Raw genomic sequence first — 24256 nt, 5'->3', positions numbered from 1 at the left:
TGGACTCCATGGTAACTACAATTCAAAACCCACAATTATAGATACACAAAAACTGGAGAGAAAGGAACACGAGCATACCAATAGAGAAAATCAAACCACAAGGGAAGAAACTAAAAGACAACTACAAAACGACCAGAAAACAAGTAACAGGATGGCAATACGTATATATCTATCGATAATCACTTCAAATGTCAATACACTAAATGCTCCAATTAAAAGACACAGAGTGGTTGATTAAATAGGGGAAAAGTCCCATCTATCTGTTACTTACAAGAAACTCACTTCAGAGCTAAAGACACACAGAGACTGAAAGTGAGGAGGTGGAAAGAGATTCATGCAAATGGAAACTAAAAGAAAGCTGAGGTAGCAATACTCATAACAGATACAGTCTATAACAAAAGATAGAGAAGTGCATACTATAATAAAATGGTAAAGGAAGTGATACAAGAAGAGGGTATAACATTTGTTATCATGTATGCACCTAAACATATAAATCAAATATTAACAGACAAAAAGGGAGAAATTGACACTAATACAATAACAGTAGGGAACTTTAACATCCCACTTACATCAATGGGTAGATTATCCAGACAGATTATCAATAAAGAAACAGTGGCCTTCATCATCAAAAAACCTACAAACAATAAATGCTGGAGAGGGTGTGGAGAAAAGGGAACCTTCTTGCACTGTTGGTGGGAATGTAAATTGATACAGCCACTATGGAGAAGAGTATGGAGGTTCCTTAAAAATCTAAAAATAGAGCTACCATATGACCTAGAAATCCCAGTACTGGGCATATACCCTGAGAAAACCATAATTCAAAATGACACATGCACCCCAGTGTTCATTGCAGCACTATTTACAATAGCCAGAACATGGAAGCAACCTAAGTGTCCATCAACAGATGAATGGATAAAGAAGATGTGGCACATATATACAATGGAATATTACTCAGCCATGAAAAGAAACGGAATTGAGTTATTTGTAGTGAGGTGGATGGACCTAGAGTCTGTCATACAGAGTGAAGTAAGTCAGAAAGAGAAAAACAGGACTTCCCTGGTGGCACAGTGGTTGAGAGTCCACCTGCTGATGCAGGGGACACAGGTTCGTGACCTGGTCTGGGAAGAGCCCACATGCCGTGGAGCGGCTGGGCCCATGAGCTGAGGCTGCTAAGCCTGCGTGTCTGGAGCCTGCGCTCCGCAGCGGGAAATGCCACAGAAGTGAGAGGCCCACATACCACAAAAAAATAAAAAAAGGAGATAAACAAATAGCGTATGCTAACACATATATATGGAATCTAAAAAAAAAAGAAAAAGATTCTGAAGAACCTAGGGGAAGGACAGTAATAAGGACTCAGACATAGAGAATGGACTTGAGGACACAGGGAGGGGCAAGCATAAGCTGGGACGAAGTGCGAGAGTGGCATTGACATATATACACTACCAAATGTAAAATAGATGGCTAATGGGAAGCAGCTGCATAACACAGGGAGATCAGCTCGGTGCTTTGTGACCACCTAGAGGGGTGGAGTATGGAGGGTGGGAGGGAGACACAAGAGGGAGTGGATATGGGGATATATGTGTATATATATAGCTAATTCACTTTGTTATACAGCAGAAACTAATACAACATTATAAAGCAATTATACTCCAATAACAATGTTAAAAAAAAAAGATTAAAAAAAAAAAGAAACAGTGGCCTTAAATGACACATTAGATCAGTCGCACTTAATAGATATCTATAGAACATTCCACCCAAAAACAGCAGAGTACACATTTCTTTCAAGTTCAAATGGCATGCTTCCCAGGATAGATCACACGCTAGGCCAAAAAACAAATCTCAAAAAACTTAAGAGGATAAAAATTATATCAATCATCTTTTATAGTGAAAATGGTATGAAACTAGAAATCAATTGCAGGAAGAAAAATGGGAAAAACATAAACCTAGGGAACTAAAAATCATGCTACTAAAAAACCAATGGGTCAATGAAGGAAATCAAAGAGAAATTCAGAAAATACCTAGAGACAAATGAAAATAAAAACACAGCTTTTCAAAATCTATGGGACACAGCAAAAGTAGTTCTAAGAGAGAAGTTTATAGCCATACAGGCCTACCTGAAGAAAGAAGAAATATCTGAATAAACAACCTAAACTACCATCTGAAGGAATTAGAAAAAGAGGAAACAGAGTCTAAAATCAACAGAAATAAGGAAATAATAAAGATAAGAGAGGAAATAAATAAAATTCAGACCAAAATAAATCAATAGAGAAGATTTAATGCAATTCGTATCAAAATACCCATGACATTTTCACACAACTAGAAGAAATTATTCTAAAATTTTATGGAACCACAAATACCCTGAATGGCCAAAATAATTTTGAGAATGAAGAACCAGAGCTGGAGGTATCATGCTTGCTGACTTCAGACTATACTACAAAGCTACAATAATCAAAACAGTATGGTAGTGGCACAATACAGACACATAGGTCAATAGAACAGAATAGAGAGCCCAGAAATAAACTCATGTTCTTATAGTCAATTAATATATGATAAAGGAAACAAGAGTATACAAAGAGGAGGGGCTTCCCTGGTGACGCAGTGGTTGAGAGTCCGCCTGCCAATGCAGGGGACACGGGTTCATGCCCTGGTCCGGGAAGATCCCACATGCCACAGAGTGGCTGGGCCTGAGAGCCATGGCCGCTGAGCCTGCGTGTCCAGAGCCTGTGCTCCGCAACAGGAGAGGCCACAACAGTGAGAGGCCCGCGTACCGCAAAAAAAAAAAAAAAAAAAAAAAGAGTATACAAAGGGGAAAAGACAGTCTCTTCAATAGGTGGTACTGGGAAAACTGGATAGATACATGCAAAAGAATGAAATTAGAAGATTTCTTAATACCATATGCAAAAATAAGCTCAAGATGGATTAAAGAGCTAAATGTAAGACCAGAAACCATAAAATTCCTATAAGAAAAGATAGGCTGAATACTATTTGACATTTTTTGGGGTCTGTTTCCTCAGGCAAAGGAAACAAAAGCAAAAATAAACAAATGGAACCAAATTAAACCTAAAAGCTTTTGCACAGCAAAGGAAATCATTGAAAAAATGAAAAGGTAACCTACTGAGTGGGAGAAAATATGTGCATATTATATGACAGATAAACAATATCAAAAATATGTAAACAGTTCATTTAACTCAACATCAAAGCAACAAACAACCCATTAAAAAAGTGGGCAGAAGATCTGAATAGGCATTTTTCCAAAAAGACATACAGATGGCCAATAGGCACATGAAAAGATGCTCAACATCACTGATCACTGACAAAGTCAAATCAAAACCAAAATGAGATATCACCCCACAGTTGTCAGAATGACTGTCATCAAAAATACTGCAAATATCAAATGTTGGCAAGGATGTGAAGAAAAGGGAACCCTAGTATGTCATTGGTTGGAATGTAAATTGACGCAGCCACTAATGTAAGTGATATGAAGGTCCTCAAAAAACTTAAATCCAGCAATTTCACTCCTAGATATATATCTGAAGAAAATAAAAACACTAATTTGGAAAGATGCATGCACTCCAGCCTTCATAGCATTATTTATAACAGCCAAGATATGGAAGCAACCTAAATGTCCATCAATAGATGAAGGGACAAAGTAGTTGTGGTATATATATACAATGGAGTATTACTCAGCCATTAAAGAAGGAATGAAATTTTGCCAAGTCAGACAAAGTCAAATACTTAATGTTACCACTTATATGTGGAATAAAATATAAAACAGATGAGTGACCATAACAATATAGAAGCAGACTCACAGATATAGAGAACAAACCAGTGGTTGCCAGTGCAGAGAGGGAAAGGGGGTGGAGTAAAATAGGGGTAGGATTAAGAGGTACAGACTGCTATATATAAAATAAATAAACTACAAGGCTATATTGTACAGCATAGGGAATATAGCCAATATTTTGTAACTTCTAAAGTGGTAGAATCAATAAAAATATTGAATCACTGTTGTACACCTGAAAGTAATATAATATAGTAAATCAACTACACTTCAATTAGAATTAAGTAATAAATAAAATACAATAAATAAACAGATAATACAATTTAAAACTGCCTGGGTGGGAGCCAAATTCGAATCTGATGGTTGGGAATATCCTCTTAGAGAAGGTGCCATTTGACCTAGGATATGAGTAATGAGAAGGAAGTCTTTGCAGAGGAGATTCTATCAGGCAGATAAAATAACTAGCACAAAGCCTTTATATGAAAAGAGTGCAGTATGCTTTACTTGTAGAAAGGCCAATAGTCCCAGAGCATAGGCTCTGAGTTGAGGAGGAAGAAGTGTGCTGGAGTCATAATAAGAAGGGTCTTATAGATCATAGTAAGGAGTTAAAATTCTTTCTAAGTGTGATAAGAAATCATTGGAAGATAGTAAGGCAGAGAGTGATATCTAATTTATGTTTTTTTTTTAATTGTTGTGGGTAGACAATGGATATTGGTGGAATAAAAGTGAAAGCAGAATAGCAAATTAGGAGACTTTTTTAGTATTTGAGGCAGAATAGCAAATTAGGAGACCTTTTTTAGTATTTGAGGAAGAAACGTTGGTAGCCAGCATTAGGTGATAATGGAGATAGAAAGAAGTGGAAAATTTTCGGCAGGCAGAGTTGAAAATTTGCAGCTAATTTGGATGTTGGCAATAAATAGAATGGAAGACTGAATCGATTTTGGCTTGAGAAATTGGGGGTTTGGTTGTACCATTTAGTAAATATGGTAAAGTCTCACAGAAAGACAGATTTGGGGGTACATAGTAAATGTTCTGTCTTGATTATATTGCATTTGAGAAACCTTTTAGACATTTAGGAGGAGATAGGAAGTTGCACATATATGTCTAGAGGTCGAGAGAGAGATGAGCTTGAGATAAAATTGTGTGTACTCAAAACCATGGGCCCAGGTGAGAGGTTTAGAGAAGATTCATACATAGAGGAGAGAAGTGTGCTCAGAGTCAAGTCCTAAGTCATTCCACCATTTGGAAACTGGGCAGAGGACATGGAGCTAGCAAAGGATGATTAACGAGAAGGAAGAACCTGAGAGATAGGAGGAAAGATTATAAGAGATTATGAAATTTAAGAAAAGATATTCAAGAAAGAATTGGAAGGTCAACTCTGTGAAATACTGCAAAGATGCTAAGTTTTAAAAGAATAAAAAAGTGACATTAGATTTGGCCAAGTGGAGATGATTGATGACCTTGAAAACAGAAGTTTCAAAAGACTGGTGGAGGGGCTTCCCTCGTGGCGCAGTGGTTGAGAGTCAGCCTGCTGATGCAGGGGACGCGGGTTTGTGCCCCGGTCCGGGAGGATCCCACATGCCGCGGAGCGGCTGGGCCCGTGAGCCATGGCCGCTGAGCCTGCGCGTCCGGAGCCTGTGCTCCGCAACGGGAGAGGCCACAACAGTGAGAGGCCCACGTACCGCAAAAAAAAAGAAAAAAGAAAAAGACTGGTGGAGAGAGACATCCAAATGAAGGTTGATGAGAAGAGAATAAGAGATCATTTTATTACCTACCTCCCAGGGTCCCAGTGCATTAAATGAACCCATGGATGTAAAGTGCATATCATAGTGCCAGGCAAACAGTACAAACATCAGAATTAGCCATTGTTGTTTTCACGTCATTATCAGTATTATAATTCCCAATGTGACACAGCTTGCAGAATTGAAATTCGATATGGTGACTATCAGTTGCATGTTATTACTTTCACAGCTCCAAGCCAGCCTCCAAGGATCATCAGTTCCGTAAGGTCTGGTTCACGCTACATAATCACCTGGGATCATGTGGTTGCACTATCAAATGAATCCACAGTGACAGGATATAAGGTATATAAAAGATTACTAGATTATTTCCCACACAAGCTTCATTCTTACAAAGAGTGACTGATGTTTGGTTTTTTTTTTTTTTTCCAAAACCCATCCAGCTCTCTTTTATTCTAGCTGTGAAGCAGAATCAGATGACATGATAAATTTTGAAATGAGAAAAGATCTTCAGTGAATTCTAGAAAAATACTATGTCAAATGAGCAAGATAGAATAACTGCTTTAAAGAATAGAGTTGTTAGAATAATTAGTGTTTAAAAAAGAGAGAAAGAAAGAATCCATTTTTGTTTGACAATGATTAAGATAGTGTCGCCAAACACACAGTGAATTCTTTGATGTATGAGGTACCCTCTGTAAATGAACAAAAATGGAAAAAAAGGTTATTTCTATATATTCTCTATATCACACTATCACATTTTTCAGTCAACACTAACTTTTAGAAACAGTGTGAAAAAATTTTAATTACTAGGCACTTTTTAGACTAATTTAATATATTGAAAGAGCCCTCATTTTTTACCTTTTTCATAAAATGACACATTCTCTCTCTTTTGGTAATTTCAAAAAATAAAATTTAGATGCTTAAGATGCATCCTCTTGGATCACCCTAAAAATAGATGAAATCAATTTCTGTGAATTAAAAATAACATGAATTTTCCAGCTAGTATTACACACAGCTCCCTAAGATTTTTTTTTTTATTAATAAAAGTATAAGTGTTTTTATTCTGGTTTTAATGTTAGGGCATTGACTCCTTATTGCCAATTTATTAAATATAAATATTTTGAAACTTTTAAAGGTACTCTATAGACCTGATGGCCAGCATGATGGCAAGCTGTATTCAACTCATAAACACTCCATAGAAGTCCCAATCCCCAGGGATGGAGAATATGTTGTAGAGGTTCGTGCACACAGTGATGGAGGAGATGGAGTGGTGTCTCAAGTCAAAATTTCAGGTAAGCCAATCATTTAAGGCACATTTTAATTAAGTGCTCGTAAGTTCTAGGCCCATATGACTTCTCAAAGGTAAATGTGGGACTGATATTCACACTAATATCAGTATCATTTGTAAGTAGATTTGAAATGGTAAGGATGCCCTGAAACTTGAAATTTCTCCCTTTATGAGTCACAAAGTACATTTGCAACCTATCAGATACTATTGGTTGTTATCCGGACAGCAAAGCACAATTAAAATACCATAATGCATTAAAATGGTACATAATACTAGATCATTAGATAATAATATCCAAAATTCTCTTATATCAAAAGGAAATTCACTGGACAATTATCAGTATTCTTCTCACCCCCTTTTCTTTATCTTACACATATTAATATAATAAGATAGAAAGACAGTAGATGATAGTTCCTTCCTTTACCAGTATGTCTATTTGTCTCAGTATAGCTATTCCTTTTCTGCAGACTCTAATTATTTCTCACAGCATTGGTTAATTTGAAATAAATATTTAAGGCAGTTATTTCTTCCTGTAGAACTCTACTAATTTTAAAACTTTTGATATTTTCACTCACACTGTATGCATGGTATAGTTTAATTATACTGAATTAAAATTAAGGTCATTTTGAAAATTTTATGAGACTATGAAGTGCTAGAAGATGCTAAAGCAAAGATGGCAATAATTGATTTAGAAGAAAATTTGGTGATTTATAGCTAAATAGATGAATATGTTACATATGAACCTAAAATAAAAATCCTTTGAAACAATTCCAGTGTTTTTTGTCCAATCATGGTTATGCAAAGAAACTGTTGAATTAACATTAGGAAATGTCAGATGTTAAGTGAATAGTACTATTCTAGACTTTTCAAAAATATGTTTGGATTTATTTGCAAATTATTTAAATTATTTGTAGTGAGAAAGCATGTAAATACAAATGGAAATTTTAGGTTTTCTTATAAATTCAAATTATTTACATTGAAAACACTTTTAGTTTAGACAGTATTATTATGTCTTTTTAGAAAATTGTGAAAATATGAAAGGAAAAGAAAATAGTCATATTCCAAACACTCTAACTGCTTAACTAATGTTCAGTGGAATTTACTTTTAGTTAACCTATATACATATATAGTTTCATGTGATTTAATATATCGTGTCATATCCAAATTTTATCAATTATGTTTTATGAACATCCCCCATGTCATTGAAAACTTTATGCATTTTATTTAAAATTATACATAATATTCTCTCAAACAAATGTACAAAAGTTATCTACCCATTTCAGTTTTTCCTATCATAAATAACACTATTTTGAGTACATTTTTATAAATATTTCTGTAGGTTAAATTTAAATCTTTCTGCAGGTTAAATTTAAACAATAAGTTAAAGAGTTTTACTTCTATATTTCAAAATTTATTTTAAAATATTTATCAACTTATATTCCTATTATCATTGTGTATGAGTACTAATGTTGCACCACTCCAACATTAGTCTCTTTCTTTTAAGTCATCACTATTTTAATAGGAGAAAATGGCATCTTTTTATTTTTGAAACTTTTTCTAAATTTTGAACTTTGATAACACACAGCTTCAATAGTTTCACACTTAGCAGGGCTGTTTCACAAAAGGAAATGAGAGGCAAATGTGGACATTATTTTGAGGGTGGTAAAATGCAAACAAACTAAGTAAAGTACTTTTGAACACTGGCCTTCCCTGTCTAAAAGCCAGCAGTGGCACACTGTTGCCCTCTTCATTTTTACCCTTGATTCATTCCTAATGCAAAGCAGAACGTAGTTTCTGGAATTTAGACTATAGAAGTTCTTAGCAGGGACAGATATTGTAGCAGTGACAGTAGCATTAGTACAGTTATAACTAGTGGTGTGCTGGTAAATGTTAAACAATTGACTCTCCTGGGTAGGAGGAAGCCCTGGTTTATAGTGTTTGCCAATTTTTGTGATGTAAATATTTCATCATGTCCGATTTCAAGCTTCCCACATGATGTCACTAAATGTGGAGTTGGAAAGAGGTGGTTAGGAGCACACTGTGATAGGATTGTCACCATACAGACGCAACAGGCATAACCTCAAGAGCATTGAAGACAATTAAAATGTAGTAAATAATTAGGAAGTGAAGAGACCGAATATTTACTACCTTTGTTTTAAACTTTTTCATTTAACTAATAAGTTTACATAATTTCAATTTTAATAACAGTGTTTTCAACAACTAACTCTTAAGCTTCCTTAAAATGTAATGGTTGCTTTTTGGAAGGTAGTATGGACCAGCTGCAGCGCACGAAGTTTATAGTCTGATTGCCCAGTGTAAACAGCCCATGTGCAGAAGACACAGAGTATGATTTTTTTAGAAACCTCAAACATAGTTTCCTCTTTTTTTGCTAAATAATGGAAAATATTCTTATTAATGCAGAATTTCTATTATTTATCTCAATCTGACCATAACTGTACAAAAAAAAAAAAACCTGTAGAATTAACATTAGGAAATGTCAGATGTTTGGTGAATAGCACCATTCTAGAATTTTCTCATTTAAGTTTGGATTTATTTTCAAATTGTTTAAATTATTTGTAGTGAGAAAAGCATTTAAATACAAATGAAAATTTTAAGCTTTCTCATAAGTTTAAAAGATTCCCAGTACTTTCCTTTGTTTCAGTTTTCATGCCTAAAATATGTAGCCATGAATATAATACACTGCTACATTTTCATATTTATATGCATTATGCTGTCCATTCATTGATTCATTCATTCAACAAATATACAATAAATGCCTAAAATATGTGAGGCATAGTTTACATACTTAAAATGTACTACCATTTGTACATTTCCACATACCTTCGAGTCCACATCACATTCATTCCTCGCTGGCTCTATTACAATTCTAAAAATTTTTTAGGCTTCCAGTTTTGACTTCCTATAGTCCATTCCCTATGCAGCAGCCAGACTGATCCTTTCAAACATGTCAAATCATATAACTTTCCTCTTAGAAACATATCCTATAAAATGAAATCTAAATTCCTCACCACTTACCTTTATAATCTGGCCCTGCCAAACTCTCTCCGCTCAGTTAATTGATTTCGCCCTTGGTCCATTGACCTCTTTTTGCCTCTTGAACATACCAACATTGTTCATATTACCTTTAACCACCTGTACTTTTTCTTGCTGCTGCCTGGGATTCTCTGGATCTTGGCACAGCAGGTCATTCTTGTCATTTTTGTTTCTGCTCAGATGTCACCTTCTCAATGAAGAATTATTATACAGCCATCAATGTGAGATAGCCCTCTACTCCAATGTTTTGTCATATCATGTCACTTTTAAAATTTATTCATAATATTTATAGCTATTTAGAATTATCTTATTAATTTATACTGTTTATTGTCTATCTTTATCTTTACTTGAATGTAAGCTCTGAGGAGGCAAGCTCTTGCCTGCCTTGTTCAACCCTTGAATCCCCAGCACTCAGAGGACATATCTGGAACATAACAGGGTTTTAACAAATAATTCTTGAATAAATTCATGATTTCTGTATAGAATAAGAATAATTTGGCAACTTAAACTATAATTTAGATGTCTAGAATGTTGATAATGCTTTCCCATAGGGTACGTGATTTACATTATGACATACTCATCCACAAGTTTGATTCTTACAAAGATTAAGACTTAGAGATATTCTAGAAAATTTATTAGACATGGAGATCTGTAACTCCACTTATCTCTGACCTGAACATTGTCAGCTGCTGTCTTAATAAATTGTTCCCTATCAGATGTTTATAGCTCACAGTGAGGCAAACATAATACTGTAAATGTTTCATCACAAACATACTATGTCTAATACATTCTATATTGTCTTTTAAGAATCTTTTGTTTTTATAGATCATTGTGAGTTAAATTAAGAATCTGGTGAAGATAGCTACAATATTCTAAATATAAATTTTAATACATTAATTTAGCTTATGACATTCACTTACAAATGTTAGAATATAGATTAATAAGGATCTTTGGTCATAAATAAATGTCCACAGAGAAACGTGTATTTCATTACTAATGTGTGAATGTGCATACTTTGAGCTTTTATTTTTCTTTTAGTTTTAAACACACTATAGCTAACTTAGTCAAATGAAGACTTTCAAGGGCATTTTAGAGTCTGGACTTCTTCCTGAGGGCAAAAAGTAGTCATTTGAAATCTTTAAGGTGGGAGTAATATGATAAGATATTTGCACTTGAAAAATCACTTTCATGATTATGGAAAATATATATAGTAGGGGAGTAAGATATAAAGAGATGAATTACAAGGTTATTGCCATAGAAGGATTAAGATGATGATGGTCTGGACTGGAAAGAGGGTAGTGGTAAAGTCTATGGTAGGTTCTAAAAGAACAAGGCATATTTTCCACTTGATTTAAAGGTACTATATATTTATTTTGTTGACTTCATGTCTTTGAATAAATATGTAATTTATCCTGATGTCACCATAGATGATGTAATCTAAACATTTAACCTACTATTTTTGGTAACTCCAAGCTATTAAGTTAAACTATATATATAAAACCAAAGCCACTGACTTCAATACTGATGAAAAACAATTTTTTTTCACTTTTTCCTTTCTTCCCAGTAGCAGAAGACAAAGGGCTAGTAAACCAGTCTTTAGGTGGAACCTTTAGATGTTCGATTCCATTACTCACATGCTCCTTTCTCCATTACCCATGTAAGTAGTGTAGTATAAAAGGAACAAGAGGATAGTCAGAATGTTTAGATTTAATGCATACTTTATGAAATTAAAATTCATAAAGTATTAATGTCAGCAATTTTGCAAAATATCCTTGGTAAGCATTTTCAAAAACCAAAAAATAGTTTGAGCATCTAATTTTGTACAATAGTCTGTATATAGAAGGAGAGGGTAATATGCATGGTGGTCTTAGGTTTACTTTATCCTGCCTTCTTTAATGACAGGATGTTATATAATTAAGTGATCCCCAAATCTGTAACTTTGTAAATGTCCTGTATCATTTGGAAAAATAGGTTTCAATAAATAAATTAACTAGGAACCTAAAATTTTGGAATGGTATATTATATGACAATAATGTTACAGTTGCTTGCCATTCTTATAGGTCTATCATCATAACTTTAAAGTCTTGTATTTGTAATTATGACACAATCAGATATTATCATTCATGAAATGCTATCACCCTAACTATTTTGAAATTACCAAATATTTTACTTTACTTTGCTACATGTTGTGTGGGATTCAAGAGTTTAAGAGGGTGAATTCAACCTATGTATTTCTAGGCTGACAAGTAGCTTACATTTAAAATTACTTCTAAAATATAAATTCCTTTTATTACCATTCAGTCCTGACTACACACTTAAAACCTTTTCAACTGTATAGCATTCCTCGTTTTACAAAAAACATGAAAAAGGACGAGAAGTTATCTGAACAAACATATTTTTTCACATTTCTAAATTTGACTTAGAACAGTGACTGCCTTGATTATTGTTAATGTAGCTCTATGAATGGCTCAGGGTTGCTTCAGCAGTTGATGGACAGGGCTAGGAACTCCCAGCAAAGGGAGTTCTCAAAGGTTTACTTACCCTTCAGAAGCTTTGAGCAGTAGTTCTAGAAGCAGATTTTGCCACTTTGTCAGGCCATGGATGGCATCTCTGCATCTAAATTAACTCAGGTTCTCCTGAATCTTCCCCAATGGATTTTTTAGCTACTAGTAAATTCACACAACAGTCCCAACATAATTTGTTCATTTACTTAGATTCAGACATAATTTGATAGGAAAATTAATCAGTGGAATACATTATAAAAATAGAAGGGAAAATTAAAAATAATACTCCAAGATTTACTAACTACCAAAATAATTTTGTTTTATAAAATTTGGTCTTAGTCTCTAAAGCTATACTTTAGTGTTACAATGTGCAAATAGTATTTTCCTCTGATAAAGAAACCTTACTCTTAAAATAGTCCATATTTGTATAATACTTTTACTCTCCAGGAAATTGATTCATTCATTAAACATTTACTGAACACCTACAATAAGTCAGGCATTCTGCTAGGTTACTGGTTACAATAATTGGCAAGCCCTCTGAAGCTTACATGCAGCAACATGGGTAGACCTAGAAATTATCATACTAAGTGAACTAAGTCAGACAGAGAAAGACAAATATCATATGATATCACTTATATGTGGAATCTAAAATATGATACAAATGAACTTATTTACAAAACAGAAAAAGACTCACAGACATAGAAAACAAACTTATGGTTACCAAAGGGGAAAGGGGGTGGGGGAGGGATAAATTAGGAGTTTCGGATTAACAGATACACAGTACTCTATATAAAATAGATAAACAACAAGTAACTACTGTATAGCACAGGGAACTATATCCAGTCTCTTGTAATAAACTATAATGGAAAAAAATATAAAACTATATATATATATAAAACTGAATTACTTTGCCATACACCAGCAGCTAACACAACATTGTAAATCAATTTAAAAAATAAGAAAACTAGTAGATATCAGGAAAATAAAGAACTAACACCAAATAATAAAGTTTATTTATATTTAGCTTTATTAAGGATTATAAGGAAAATATAAGTGGCTAATATAGAGAATAAAAGAGGTAAAACTGATTTAAATGAGATGATCAGTTCAAGCCTCCCTTAAGTAGGAAATGTTTGGGCTGAAGCCTAAAGGAAAGGAACTAGCCAGACCCCTCAAGTGGGGCTAAGAGTGCTGGGTACCGGGAAGGAGCCTGACATGTTCAAGGAGACCAGTGTAACCATTACGTAGAGGTGTGGGATGAGTTGGAGAGATGAGAGGGGCAAAGCCATGAACGGCCTTGATTCCATCTCAGACTCATCTCATACCCTTCTCCTCTCATTTTAACTCTCTCCCTCATCCCGTCCTTAAAGGCTTTTGTCAGAAGTTTGTACCTTATTCTATGTTCAATGGGAAAACATCGAGGAGCCTTTAGGAGATGAGTGATGCAATCTGATTTAAGATCATTTTTGCTATAGTGCAGAAAATAAATTGGAGTGGAACAAAAGGGGAATTGGTGGGGTTGGTGAGTAAAGAGAAAGTATGAAACCCAATCAGCACAAGCAGATTCTTCTTCAGAAAGAATCAATATAGGATAGTTTACTTTTTTCTTGCTTTGCAAAGCAAAGCAAATTACAAGATCTTTTTTAGGATAAATAACTAAAGAAGATATTACATACTATTCAGAGGGTAAAAATGTACATTTTAGAATGTTTCTTGTAAAAGTTTTCAGGTGGAATATAAAAGTTAGAGATAAAAATATTATAAAAGTATTCATAGGCTTGCTGGAGGAAAATGTCTAGACCATCTTGTTCAACTCCTTCCCAAGGGCTGGAATTCTCTGCAGGACATTGATGACTTATGCTCTCTCAACATCAGCTTAAACACTGTTGGTGATGAGGAGGGAATTCACCCATTTTACAAGCAGCCCTTAGACTATCAATAGCTTTAATCAACAGATTACAGATCTCTGATCAATTCTATAATGATTGAACTAGTTTCCAATAAAATCAGGATCGACCCACATATACTATAAAATTCTTTCCCCTCTCTCTTCTGTCAGTGAAAGATGGTGCAGCTTTCAGGAAAAAATGAAACCTCTGGATAATTTAATTTAGAGTCTTAAAAAAGAAAACCTTTTACAAGAACTGTGAGAATGAATGTCTGCTGGCTTTAAGAAAAGCAAAGTAGTTGAAAGGAACCCCCCCTGGTGTTCCATCTGCTTGGAGTCCCAAAGTAGGGGATCCACAGATGAATCCTAAAGGCAGTGGTACCACCTTCCTTTGATATCAGCTGAGGCCCACAGTCCTGCCCACCACAGCCAGAGCAGCAGTGGCTTCTGCTTTTCTATGACCTCCCAGTTCACCCCCTTAGTGCCTCTCAGTGTCAAGAGAATCTAGGAAATATTGTTTTCACATTTTTACCCCAGAGATAGTCAGGAGGTCATAGGGAGCAAGAGGAATGGTGATTAAATTCCAAGAAAAATATGTCCTTCTCCAAAAATAAGTAGGTTTACATCAAAACTAACAAGAAGAACCAAGCTAAATATGGATTTTTAGGGAAAGTTAAATTAAATAAAAGAAAGAAAATAAATATGTTTTAACTTCTAAACTGACTTCATGATACAGAAATTCATATTATTAGAAGCACCATTAAAATTATAGGATAAGAGAAGCTGAAGATATTAAAGCTATATCATGAAAATATCTAAAAGAGAGATTTGCCCAAGATATGGAAAATAATGATTAATATCACCTGATCACTAGGACTCACAGATAACAATGTGGCTACTATATTTAGTCACTCCCCATATTTCCTTTTTCAGTATTATGATAACATCATAATGGATATTATTGTATACAGACCTTTTTTTCTGAATTTCCAAGTTTTTCTTAGAAAAGATTCCTAGAAGTGGAAATACAGGATTAAAGGGCAGGACTTTTCAAAGACTTGGCAAACACTTGACAATTGCCAAATTGCTATCCAAATAGCGAGGCCCACATTTTATCATTAAACAAGTCTTTTTTTACTAGCATTTTGCTATTCAAAAATTTATCATTAATTAAGCAAAGATATTATCTCATAATTTTTATTATTTAATTACTATTGCAATGAATATATTATATTTAATAGCTACTTAGTTTCAGTTCTATGAAGTTCTGTTTATATTCTTTTTTGTTTACTATTAATTACTTTCTTTAAATTGTTATGACCAATTTATAAAGCAAGATTTTTAATATTTTCATGCCATATTTGTAGCAAATATTTTTCAAACTTGTATTTAAATGTTATTGACACTAGATTGATATGTTTTATTATTTTTTTTTTTTTGCGGTACGCGGGCCTCTCACTGTTGTGGCCTCTCCCGTTGCGGAGCACAGGCTCCAGATGCGCAGGCTCAGAGGCCATGGCTCACAGGCCCAGCTGCTTCGTGGCATGTGGGATCTTCCCGGACCGGGGCACGAACCCGTGTCCCCTGCATCGGCAGGTGGACTCTCAACCACTGCACCACCAGGGAAGCCCGATATGTTTAATTTTTAAGCAAAATAATGAACAGTTATAAAAATTCTCAAATATTTATTGCACATAAACAAGAAGTAATAGAATAATAGATACAATGTAAATTTATTTATATGAAGTTCAAAAAGAATATAATAAAGCAACCTTTAAAGTGGCACACATATGACCTGTAAAACTTCCCCCAAAAGAGAATGATTAACACAAAATTCAGCACAGTGTTGTGAGGGGCAATCAGGAAGAAGCATATAGGATGGTAACAATGTTATCAATATTTGTTTGCCTGCTGATAAGTATACAGGTGTTTTCTGTTGTTTTTAAATAGTATTTTAAAAAATACTAATTTACATAATTTATTTCAAAGTTGTAAGAGTAAAAAGGGGTTTGACAAAATTGAAGAGTGGAGAAAGACTATTGAATTTGGTATTTTACAGGTCTGTATTAGTTGGCTAGGCCTGCTATAACAAAGTATCACAGACTGGTTTAAACAACAGAAATGTATTTTCTTTCAATTCTGAAGACTAGAAGTCTGAGATGAAGGTGTTGGCAGGTTTGGCTTCTTTGGAGGCCTCTCTTTTTGGCTTGTAGATGGCCATTTTCTCCCTCTGTCCTCACATGGTCTTCCCTCTGTGTAGGTCTGTGTTCTAATTTCCCCTTCTTATAAGAACACCAATCATATTGGACTAGAGCCCACCCCAATAACCTATTTTAACTTAATTACCCCTTTAAAGACTCTGTCTCCCAATACAGTCACATTATGAGGTACTAAGGATTAGGGCTTCAACATATGAATTTTCAGGGGTAAAATTCAGCCCATAATAAAATCATTGGTAATTTCAAGAGAAAAACTTCCATAAAATAGTGTGGGTGAAGGTCTTATTTCTCTAAGCAAACCACACAAAACTTACATACTATAGGGAGGAGGTAAAATCAATCTATTGATATATAACATTTTGTCAGATAGAGATAATGTATGAAGAAAATAAAGCAGAGGCAGGTGGGTAAGGAGGGATGGAAGAGGGCTAGAGCCTATGTTTTCTTTTTCTTTTTTGTCCCATGGAAAGGCATTTTATTTTAAACATAACAGTGTGTACATGTCAATCCCGAACCCCCAGTCTATCTCTCCCTTCTGCCCTTCCCTGGTAACCATAAATTCATTCTCTAAGTTTGTGAGTCTGTTCCTGTTTTGTAAATAAGTTCATTTGTATCATTTTTTTTTTTTTTTAGATTCTGCATATAAGTGATATCATATGATATTTGTCTTTCTCTGTCTGACTTACTTCATTTAGGATGATAATCTCCAGGTCCATCCAGGTTGCTGCAAATGGCATTATTTCATTCTTTATAATGGTTGAGTAATATTCCATGGTATATATGTACCACATCTTCTTTACCCATTCATCTGTTGATGGACATTTAGGTTGCTTCCATGTCTTGGCTATTGTAAAGAGTGCTGCAATGGACATTAGGGTACATGTATCCTTTCAAAACATGTTTTTCAATAAGAGTGGCAGGAAAAGCCTGCTCTGACGGGGTGGAAAAGAAAATCAAATGAAGTGAGGAAATTGTCCATGCAGTTATCTGGAAAGAAAAATATTTCTACAAGAACATTAAAAAGCCCCAAGCAAAGAATAGGTTTGAATGTTCAGTGTTCCAGCAAGGAGACCAGTGTGACTGGGGCCGAGCAAGCCATGGGGAGAGTGGGCACAACGAGTCTGGAGAGGTAGATAGGACCTGAATCATAACAAGCTTAAGGACTTTGGAATTTACTCTAAGTGTGACAAGAAACTACTGAAGTATTTTAAAATGTGGACTGATATGATCAGATTTATATTATACAAGTTGTATGTTTGCTATTCCTTGGAAGGAAGTAGAAATCCTGTGAATTGTGGGGAAAATCTCTGTAAATATCAGAAAATAAGGAGGGCAGGAAATAGCCAAAAGGTGATAGTCCAAGTAAGAGATGAAGTCAGCTTTGACTAGCGTGGTCACAGTAGAAGAAGTGAGAAATAGTTATAGTCAGTATTTATTTGGAAGAAGACCTAACAATATTTTCTGATGATAAGGGGTGTGAAAAAGGAATTGGCATAACTCTTAGGAATTTAGATTAACCAGTGGAATCATCTACTTAAATGGCCAACAGAATATCTACTTAACAGAATCATCTACTGAAAATAGATCACTGGAGAAAATAATTAGGAGTTCAAATTTTGGCATGCTACCTCATACTACATCTATTAGACATCCAGGTATATATGATTTTTAAAAAATTATCTAGCAAAACTGAGAATCCAGCTGAGATCAGATAATGAATTTGTCAGAGAACCACTTGGCATAATTGTATACGTATCTACAACCCATACCAGTCTGATACAGAAATAGAGATAGCAGATTGTTGTTGGTGTTGCCCAAAGTTATTGTTAATATAATAGGAGATCAAGGGGAAAAAGGATTCATTACTTTTAGTTAAAGAAAAATTTAAATAGCTGGACAGAGAGTTTTTAATCTATTAGAATATTTTCAGCTGTCAGTAACAAACTCTCAACTCAAAATTGAGAGATAGGTAGGCCTTATGTCTTTCATGAAATCAGTGTCTCAAACATATAATCAAGGACCAGTTTCCCCTCCCCCCTCCCCAGCTTTCTCTACTTGGGAGGTCTCAGAATCAGGTTCATTCTAAGGCTCATCTAAGGCTCTCTGTGGTTGCAAGATGGCTGCTACAGTGCTAGGAATTATTACAAAGAGGCCTGATGATGTCCAAGAAAGAAAGGGTCTCTCTTTTGAAACTCTATTCTTAAAATGAATGACCTTTCCCAGAAGGCCCTCAGAAAATCTTTCCCATATTGTCTAGAACTGAGTCACAAGTCTACCCTTAAATAAATAATATAGGATTTCCATGATTGCTCAATCTGATAAAATTTACCACAAATCTGAAGATGGAAAAATCTTCCTTGAGGAATGAACATCTGAGCAAAAAATGGAGACTGTATTCACAAGGAAGCAAAGAGAGAAAGATTTCTGCTTAATATTAAAAATTAAATAGGTAAACGTGGATGTAGGAAAAGGAAGAAGAAGAAACTAGGTCAAAGGCAACTTCATAAAAATGCAGAAGAAGAGAGAGGAATGTTATAGGAAGGCTAGAAAGTTAGCTTCAAAAGCAGAAAATTTAGGCAGGATTATTTTTTATTTAGATAATAAACAGTGATCACCAACATGGATCTTGAGAGTAAAACAAAGATTTACGTTGTCAAACAAGTAACCAAAGAGTATGTCAATAAACTGAGAGAACTCTAATCCAAAGTCAGTAAACACAAGTTTATCCTTAAAATTATATATTTGTCACTACCACTGTTAAAGAACATGTAAGTAGGTAAATAGGCATAGGAACAGTTTAAGTTATTACTGTCACAGGAGAATTCTACATGTCTTTGTTTTGTTTTGCATTTTAGATTATATAGTCCACAATATTTAAATCTGTGAGACAATCCCTTCCCCTCAAGAGCTGCATTTGGTGGTATTTTCTACATTTAGGAAATTATACTAGGAGGATGGAATCTGGAAAGAATACTGTTGATGTAACTAAAATTGGAACCAAGCTTGAGAAGGGATTTCCATATGTAATAAGTGCTTTCCGAAACAGAGTCGTAAATTAAGGAATTTAACATTTTTGAAGAATGTAAGTACATTGAAGAAGTTTCAGAAAATGAACCAATGGTACATTCAAAATGGGCTTTCTTTTTGGGTATCAGCAAAATTGTGGGTATCAGCAAAATTACAGTCTTACTAAATAGTAATCTGTTTATTTTACCTTGTTTGCATAATACCAAGTTTTGTGGAATATAAAGTTTCAACAAATATTATAATGGGTCATAATATTATGCATCAATAAAGTAGTCATAAGATGGGTAATCTTGTGCAATGGTATATCTTAAATGTATAGTTTTGATTATTAGTAAACTCAATTTTGCATTTTATGAATGTTTATATATTGGTGGCTTAAAATAGTACATTAAGATATCTGTTTTGTACACTCAAGTGGGTTGGAAATATTCTATGATCCTAAGGAAGGAATATTAGGATACATGTACCTCCCTCAAATTATAAGATATTACTTTAGGGGAATCAGGAAGATGGCGGAAGAGTAAGACGCGGAGATCACCTTCCTCCCCACAGATACACCAGAAATACATCTACACGTGAAACAACTCCTACAGAAAACCTACTGAATGCTGGCAGAAGACCTCAGACCTCCCCAAAGGCAAGAAACTCCCCCACGTACCTGGGTAGGGCAAAAGAAAAAAGAATAAACAGAGACAAAAGAATACGGACGGAACCTGCACCAGTGGGAGGGAGCTGTGAAGAAGGAAAACTTTCCACACACTAGGAAGCCCCTTCACAGGCGGAGACTGTGGGTGGCGGAGGGGGAAAGCTTCGGAGCCACACAGGAGAGCACAGCCACAGGGGTGCAGAGGGCAAAGCAGAGAGATTCCTGCACAGAGGATCGGTGCCGACCAGCACTCACCAGTCGGAGAGGCTTGTCTGCCCACCCACCGGGGTGGGCAGGGCTGGGAGCTGAAGCTCGGGCTTCAGAGCTTAGAACCCAGGGAGAGGACTGGGATTGGCAGCGTGAACACAGCCTGCAGGGGGTTAGTGCACCACAGCTAGCCGGAAGGGAGTCTGGGGAAAAGTCTGGACCTGCAGAAGAGGCAAGAGACTTTTCCTTCCCTCTTTCTTTCCTGGTGTGCTAGGAGAGGGGATTAAGAGTGCTGCTTAAAGGAGCTCCAGAGATGGGCGCGAGCCGCGGCTAAACAGGGCGGACCATAGAGACGGGCGGGAGACGCTAAGGCTGCTGCTGCCGCCACCAAGGGGCCTGTGTGCGAGCACAGGTCACTATCCACACCTCCCTTCTGGGGAGCCTATGCAGCCTGCCACTGCCAGGGTCCGGGGATCCAGGGACAACTTCCCCAGGAGAACGCACGGCGCGCCTCAGGCTGGTGCAACGTCCCGCCGGCCTCTGCCACCGCAGGCTCACCCCGCACTCTGTGCCCCTCCCTCCCCCCCGGCCTGAGTGAGTGAATCCCCGAAGCAGCTGCTCCTTTAACCCCGTCCTGTCTGAGCGAAAAAAAGACGCCCTCTGGCGACCTACATGCAGAGGCAAGGCCAAATACAAATCTGAGCCCCGGGAGCTGTGCGAACAAAGAACAGAAAGGGAAATCTCTCCCAGCAGCCTCAGAAGCAGAGGATTAAAGCTCCACAATTAACTTGATGTACCTTGCATCTGTGGAATACATGAATAGACAACGAATCATCCCAAATTGAGGAGGTGGACTTTGAGAGCAAGATTTATTATTTTTTCCTCTTTTTGTGAGTATGTATGTGTATGCTTCTGTGTGAGATTTTGTCTGTATAGCTTTGCTGTCACCATTTGTCCTAGGGTTCTATCTGTCCATTTTTTGTTTGTTTGTTTTTCTTTTTAAAAAAATTGTTTTCTTAATAATTATTTTTTATTTTAATAACTTTATTTTATCTTACTTTAATTTATTTTATCCTCTTTCTTTCTTTCACTCTTTCTTTCTTTCTTCCTTTCATTTCTTTCTTTCCTCCTTCCTTCCCTCCCTCCCTCCTTCCTTCCATCCTTCCCTCCCTCCCTCCCTCCCTTCTTTCTTTCTAATTTTTCTCTTTTATTCTGAGCCGTGTGGATGAAAGGCTCTTGGTGCTGCAGCCAGGAGTCAGGGCTCTGCCTCTGAGGTGGGAGAGCCAACTTCAGGACACTGGTCCACAAGTGACCTCCCAGCTCCAGATAATATCAAATGGCGAAAATCTCCCAGAGATCTCCATCTCAACACCAGCACGCAGCTTCACTCAACGACCAGCAAGCTACAGTGCTGGACACCCTATGCCAAACAACCAGAAAGACAGGAACACAACCCCACCCATTAGCAGAAAGGCTGCCTAAAATCATAATAACTCCACAGACACCTCAAAACACACCACCAGATGTGGTCCTGCCCACCAGAAATACAAGATCAAGCCTCACCCACCAGAACACAGGCACTAGCCCCCTCCACGAGGAAGCCTACACAACCCACTAAACCAACTTTAGCCACTGGGGACAGACAACAAAAACAACAGGAACTACAAACCTGCAGCCTGCAAAAAGGAGACCCCAAACACAGTAAGATAAGCAAAATGAGAAGACAGAAAAACACACAGAAGATGAAGGAGCAAGATAAAAACCCACCAGACCTAACAAATGAAGAGGAAATAGGCACTCTACCTGAAAAATAATTCAGAATAATGATAGTAAAGATGATCCAAAATCTTGGAAATAGAATAGGGGAAATGCAAGAAACATTTAACAAGGACATAGAAGAACTAAAGATGAAACAAACAATGATGAACAACACAATAAATGAAATTAAAAATACTCTAGATGGGATCAATAGCAGAATAACTGAGGCAGAAGAACGGATAAGTGACCAGGAAGATAAAATAGTGGAAATAACTACTGCAGAGCAGAAAAAAGAAAAAAAAAAACAATGAAAATAACTGAGGACAGTCTCAGAGACCTCTGGAACAACATTAAATGCACCAACATTCAAATTATAGGGCTCCCAGAAGAAGAAGAGTAAAAGAAAGGGACTGAGAAAATATTTGAAGAGATTATAGTTGAAAACTTCCCTAATATGGGAAAGGAAATAGTTAATCAAGTCCAGGAAGCACAGAGAGTCCCATACAGGATAAATCCAAGGAGAAACACACCAAGAAACGTATTAATCAAACTGTCAAAAATTAAATACAAAGGAAACATATTAAAAGCAGTAAGGGAAAAACTACAAATAACACACAAGGGAATTCCCATAAGGTTAACAGCTGATCTCTCAGCAGAAACTCTGCAAGCCAGAAGGGACTGGCAGGACATATTTAAAGTGATGAAGGAGAAAAACCTACAACTAAGATTCCTCTACCCAGCAAATATCTCATTCAGATTTGATGGAGAAATTAAAACCTTTACAGAGAAGCAAAAGCTGAGAGAGTTCAGCACCACCAAACCAGCTTTACAACAAATGCTAAAGGAACTTCTCTAGGCAAGATACACAAGAGAAGGAAAAGACCCACAATAACAAACACAAAACAAATAAGAAAATGGGAATAAGAACTTACATATCAATCATTACATTAAATATAACTGGATGAATGCTCCCAACAAAAGACACAGACTGGCTGAATGGATACAAAAAAAAAGACCCATATATATGCTGTCTACAAGAGACCCACTTCAGACCTAGAGACACAAACAGACTGAAAGTGAGGGGATGGAAAAAGATATTCCATGCACATGGAAATCAGAAGAAAGCTGGAGTAGCAATCAGACAAAATAGACTTTAAAATAAAGACTATTAGAAGAGACAAAGAAGGACACTACATAATGATCAAGGGATCAATCCAAGAAGAAGATATAACAATTGTAAATATTTATGAACCCAATATAGGAGGACCTCAATACATAAGGCAAATACTAACAGCCATAAAAGGGGAAATCAACAGTAACACATTCAGAGTAGGGGACTTTAACACCCCACTTTCACCAGTGGACAGATCATCCAAAATAAAAATAAATAAAGAAACACAAGCTTTAAATGATACATTAAACAAGATGGACTTAGTTGATATGTATAGGACATTCCATTCAAAAACAATGGAAAACACATTATTCTCAAGTGCTCATGGAACATTCTCCAGGATAGGTCATATCTTGGGTCACAAATCAAGCCTTGGTAAATTAAAATAAATTGAAATTGTATCAAGTATCTTTTCCGACCAAAACGTTATGAGACTAGATATCAATTACAGGAAAAGATCTGTAAAAAAATACAAACACATGAAGGCTAAACAATACACTACTTAATAACAAAGTGATCACTGAAGAAATCAAAGAGGAAATCAAAAAATACCTAGAAACAAATGACAATGGAGACACGATGACCCAAAACCTATGGGATGCAGCAAAAGCAATTCTAAGAGGGAAGTTTATAGCAATAAATTCGTGCCTTAAGAAACAGGAAACATCTTGAATAAACAACCTAACCTTGCACCTAAATCAATTAGAGAAAGAAGAACAAAAACACCCCAAAGTTAACAGAAGGAAAGAAATCATAAAGATCAGATCAGATATAAATGAAAAAGAAATGAAGGAAATGATAGAAAAGATCAATAAAACTAAAAGCTGGTTCTTTGAGAAGATAAACAAAATTGATAAACCACTAGCCAGACCCATCAAGAAAAAAAGGGAGAAAACTCAAATGAATAGAATTAGAAATGTAAAAGGAGAAGTAACAACTGACACTGCAGAAATACCAAAGATCATGAGAGATTACTA

The 24256-nt window shown here is 35.9% G+C and overlaps 1 protein-coding gene across 1 annotated transcript in view; it reads left to right on the top strand.

Annotated features, from left to right (window-relative positions):
- Window positions 1-24256, top strand: part of CNTN1 (contactin 1) — a 230812-nt gene that overhangs the window by 181328 nt on the left and 25228 nt on the right. Inside the window, exons 22-23 of the mRNA XM_065886561.1 lie at window positions 5750-5862; window positions 6653-6809. Coding sequence (XP_065742633.1) covers window positions 5750-5862; window positions 6653-6809 — 270 coding nt within the window. The remainder of the gene's footprint in view (window positions 1-5749; window positions 5863-6652; window positions 6810-24256) is intronic.

The sequence above is a fragment of the Phocoena phocoena genome, chromosome 11, assembly GCF_963924675.1.
Source record: "Phocoena phocoena chromosome 11, mPhoPho1.1, whole genome shotgun sequence".
Taxonomy (NCBI): Eukaryota; Metazoa; Chordata; class Mammalia; order Artiodactyla; family Phocoenidae; genus Phocoena; species Phocoena phocoena.
Note: the sequence above shows the minus strand (reverse complement) of the source record. Positions and strands in the feature narration are given on the sequence as shown.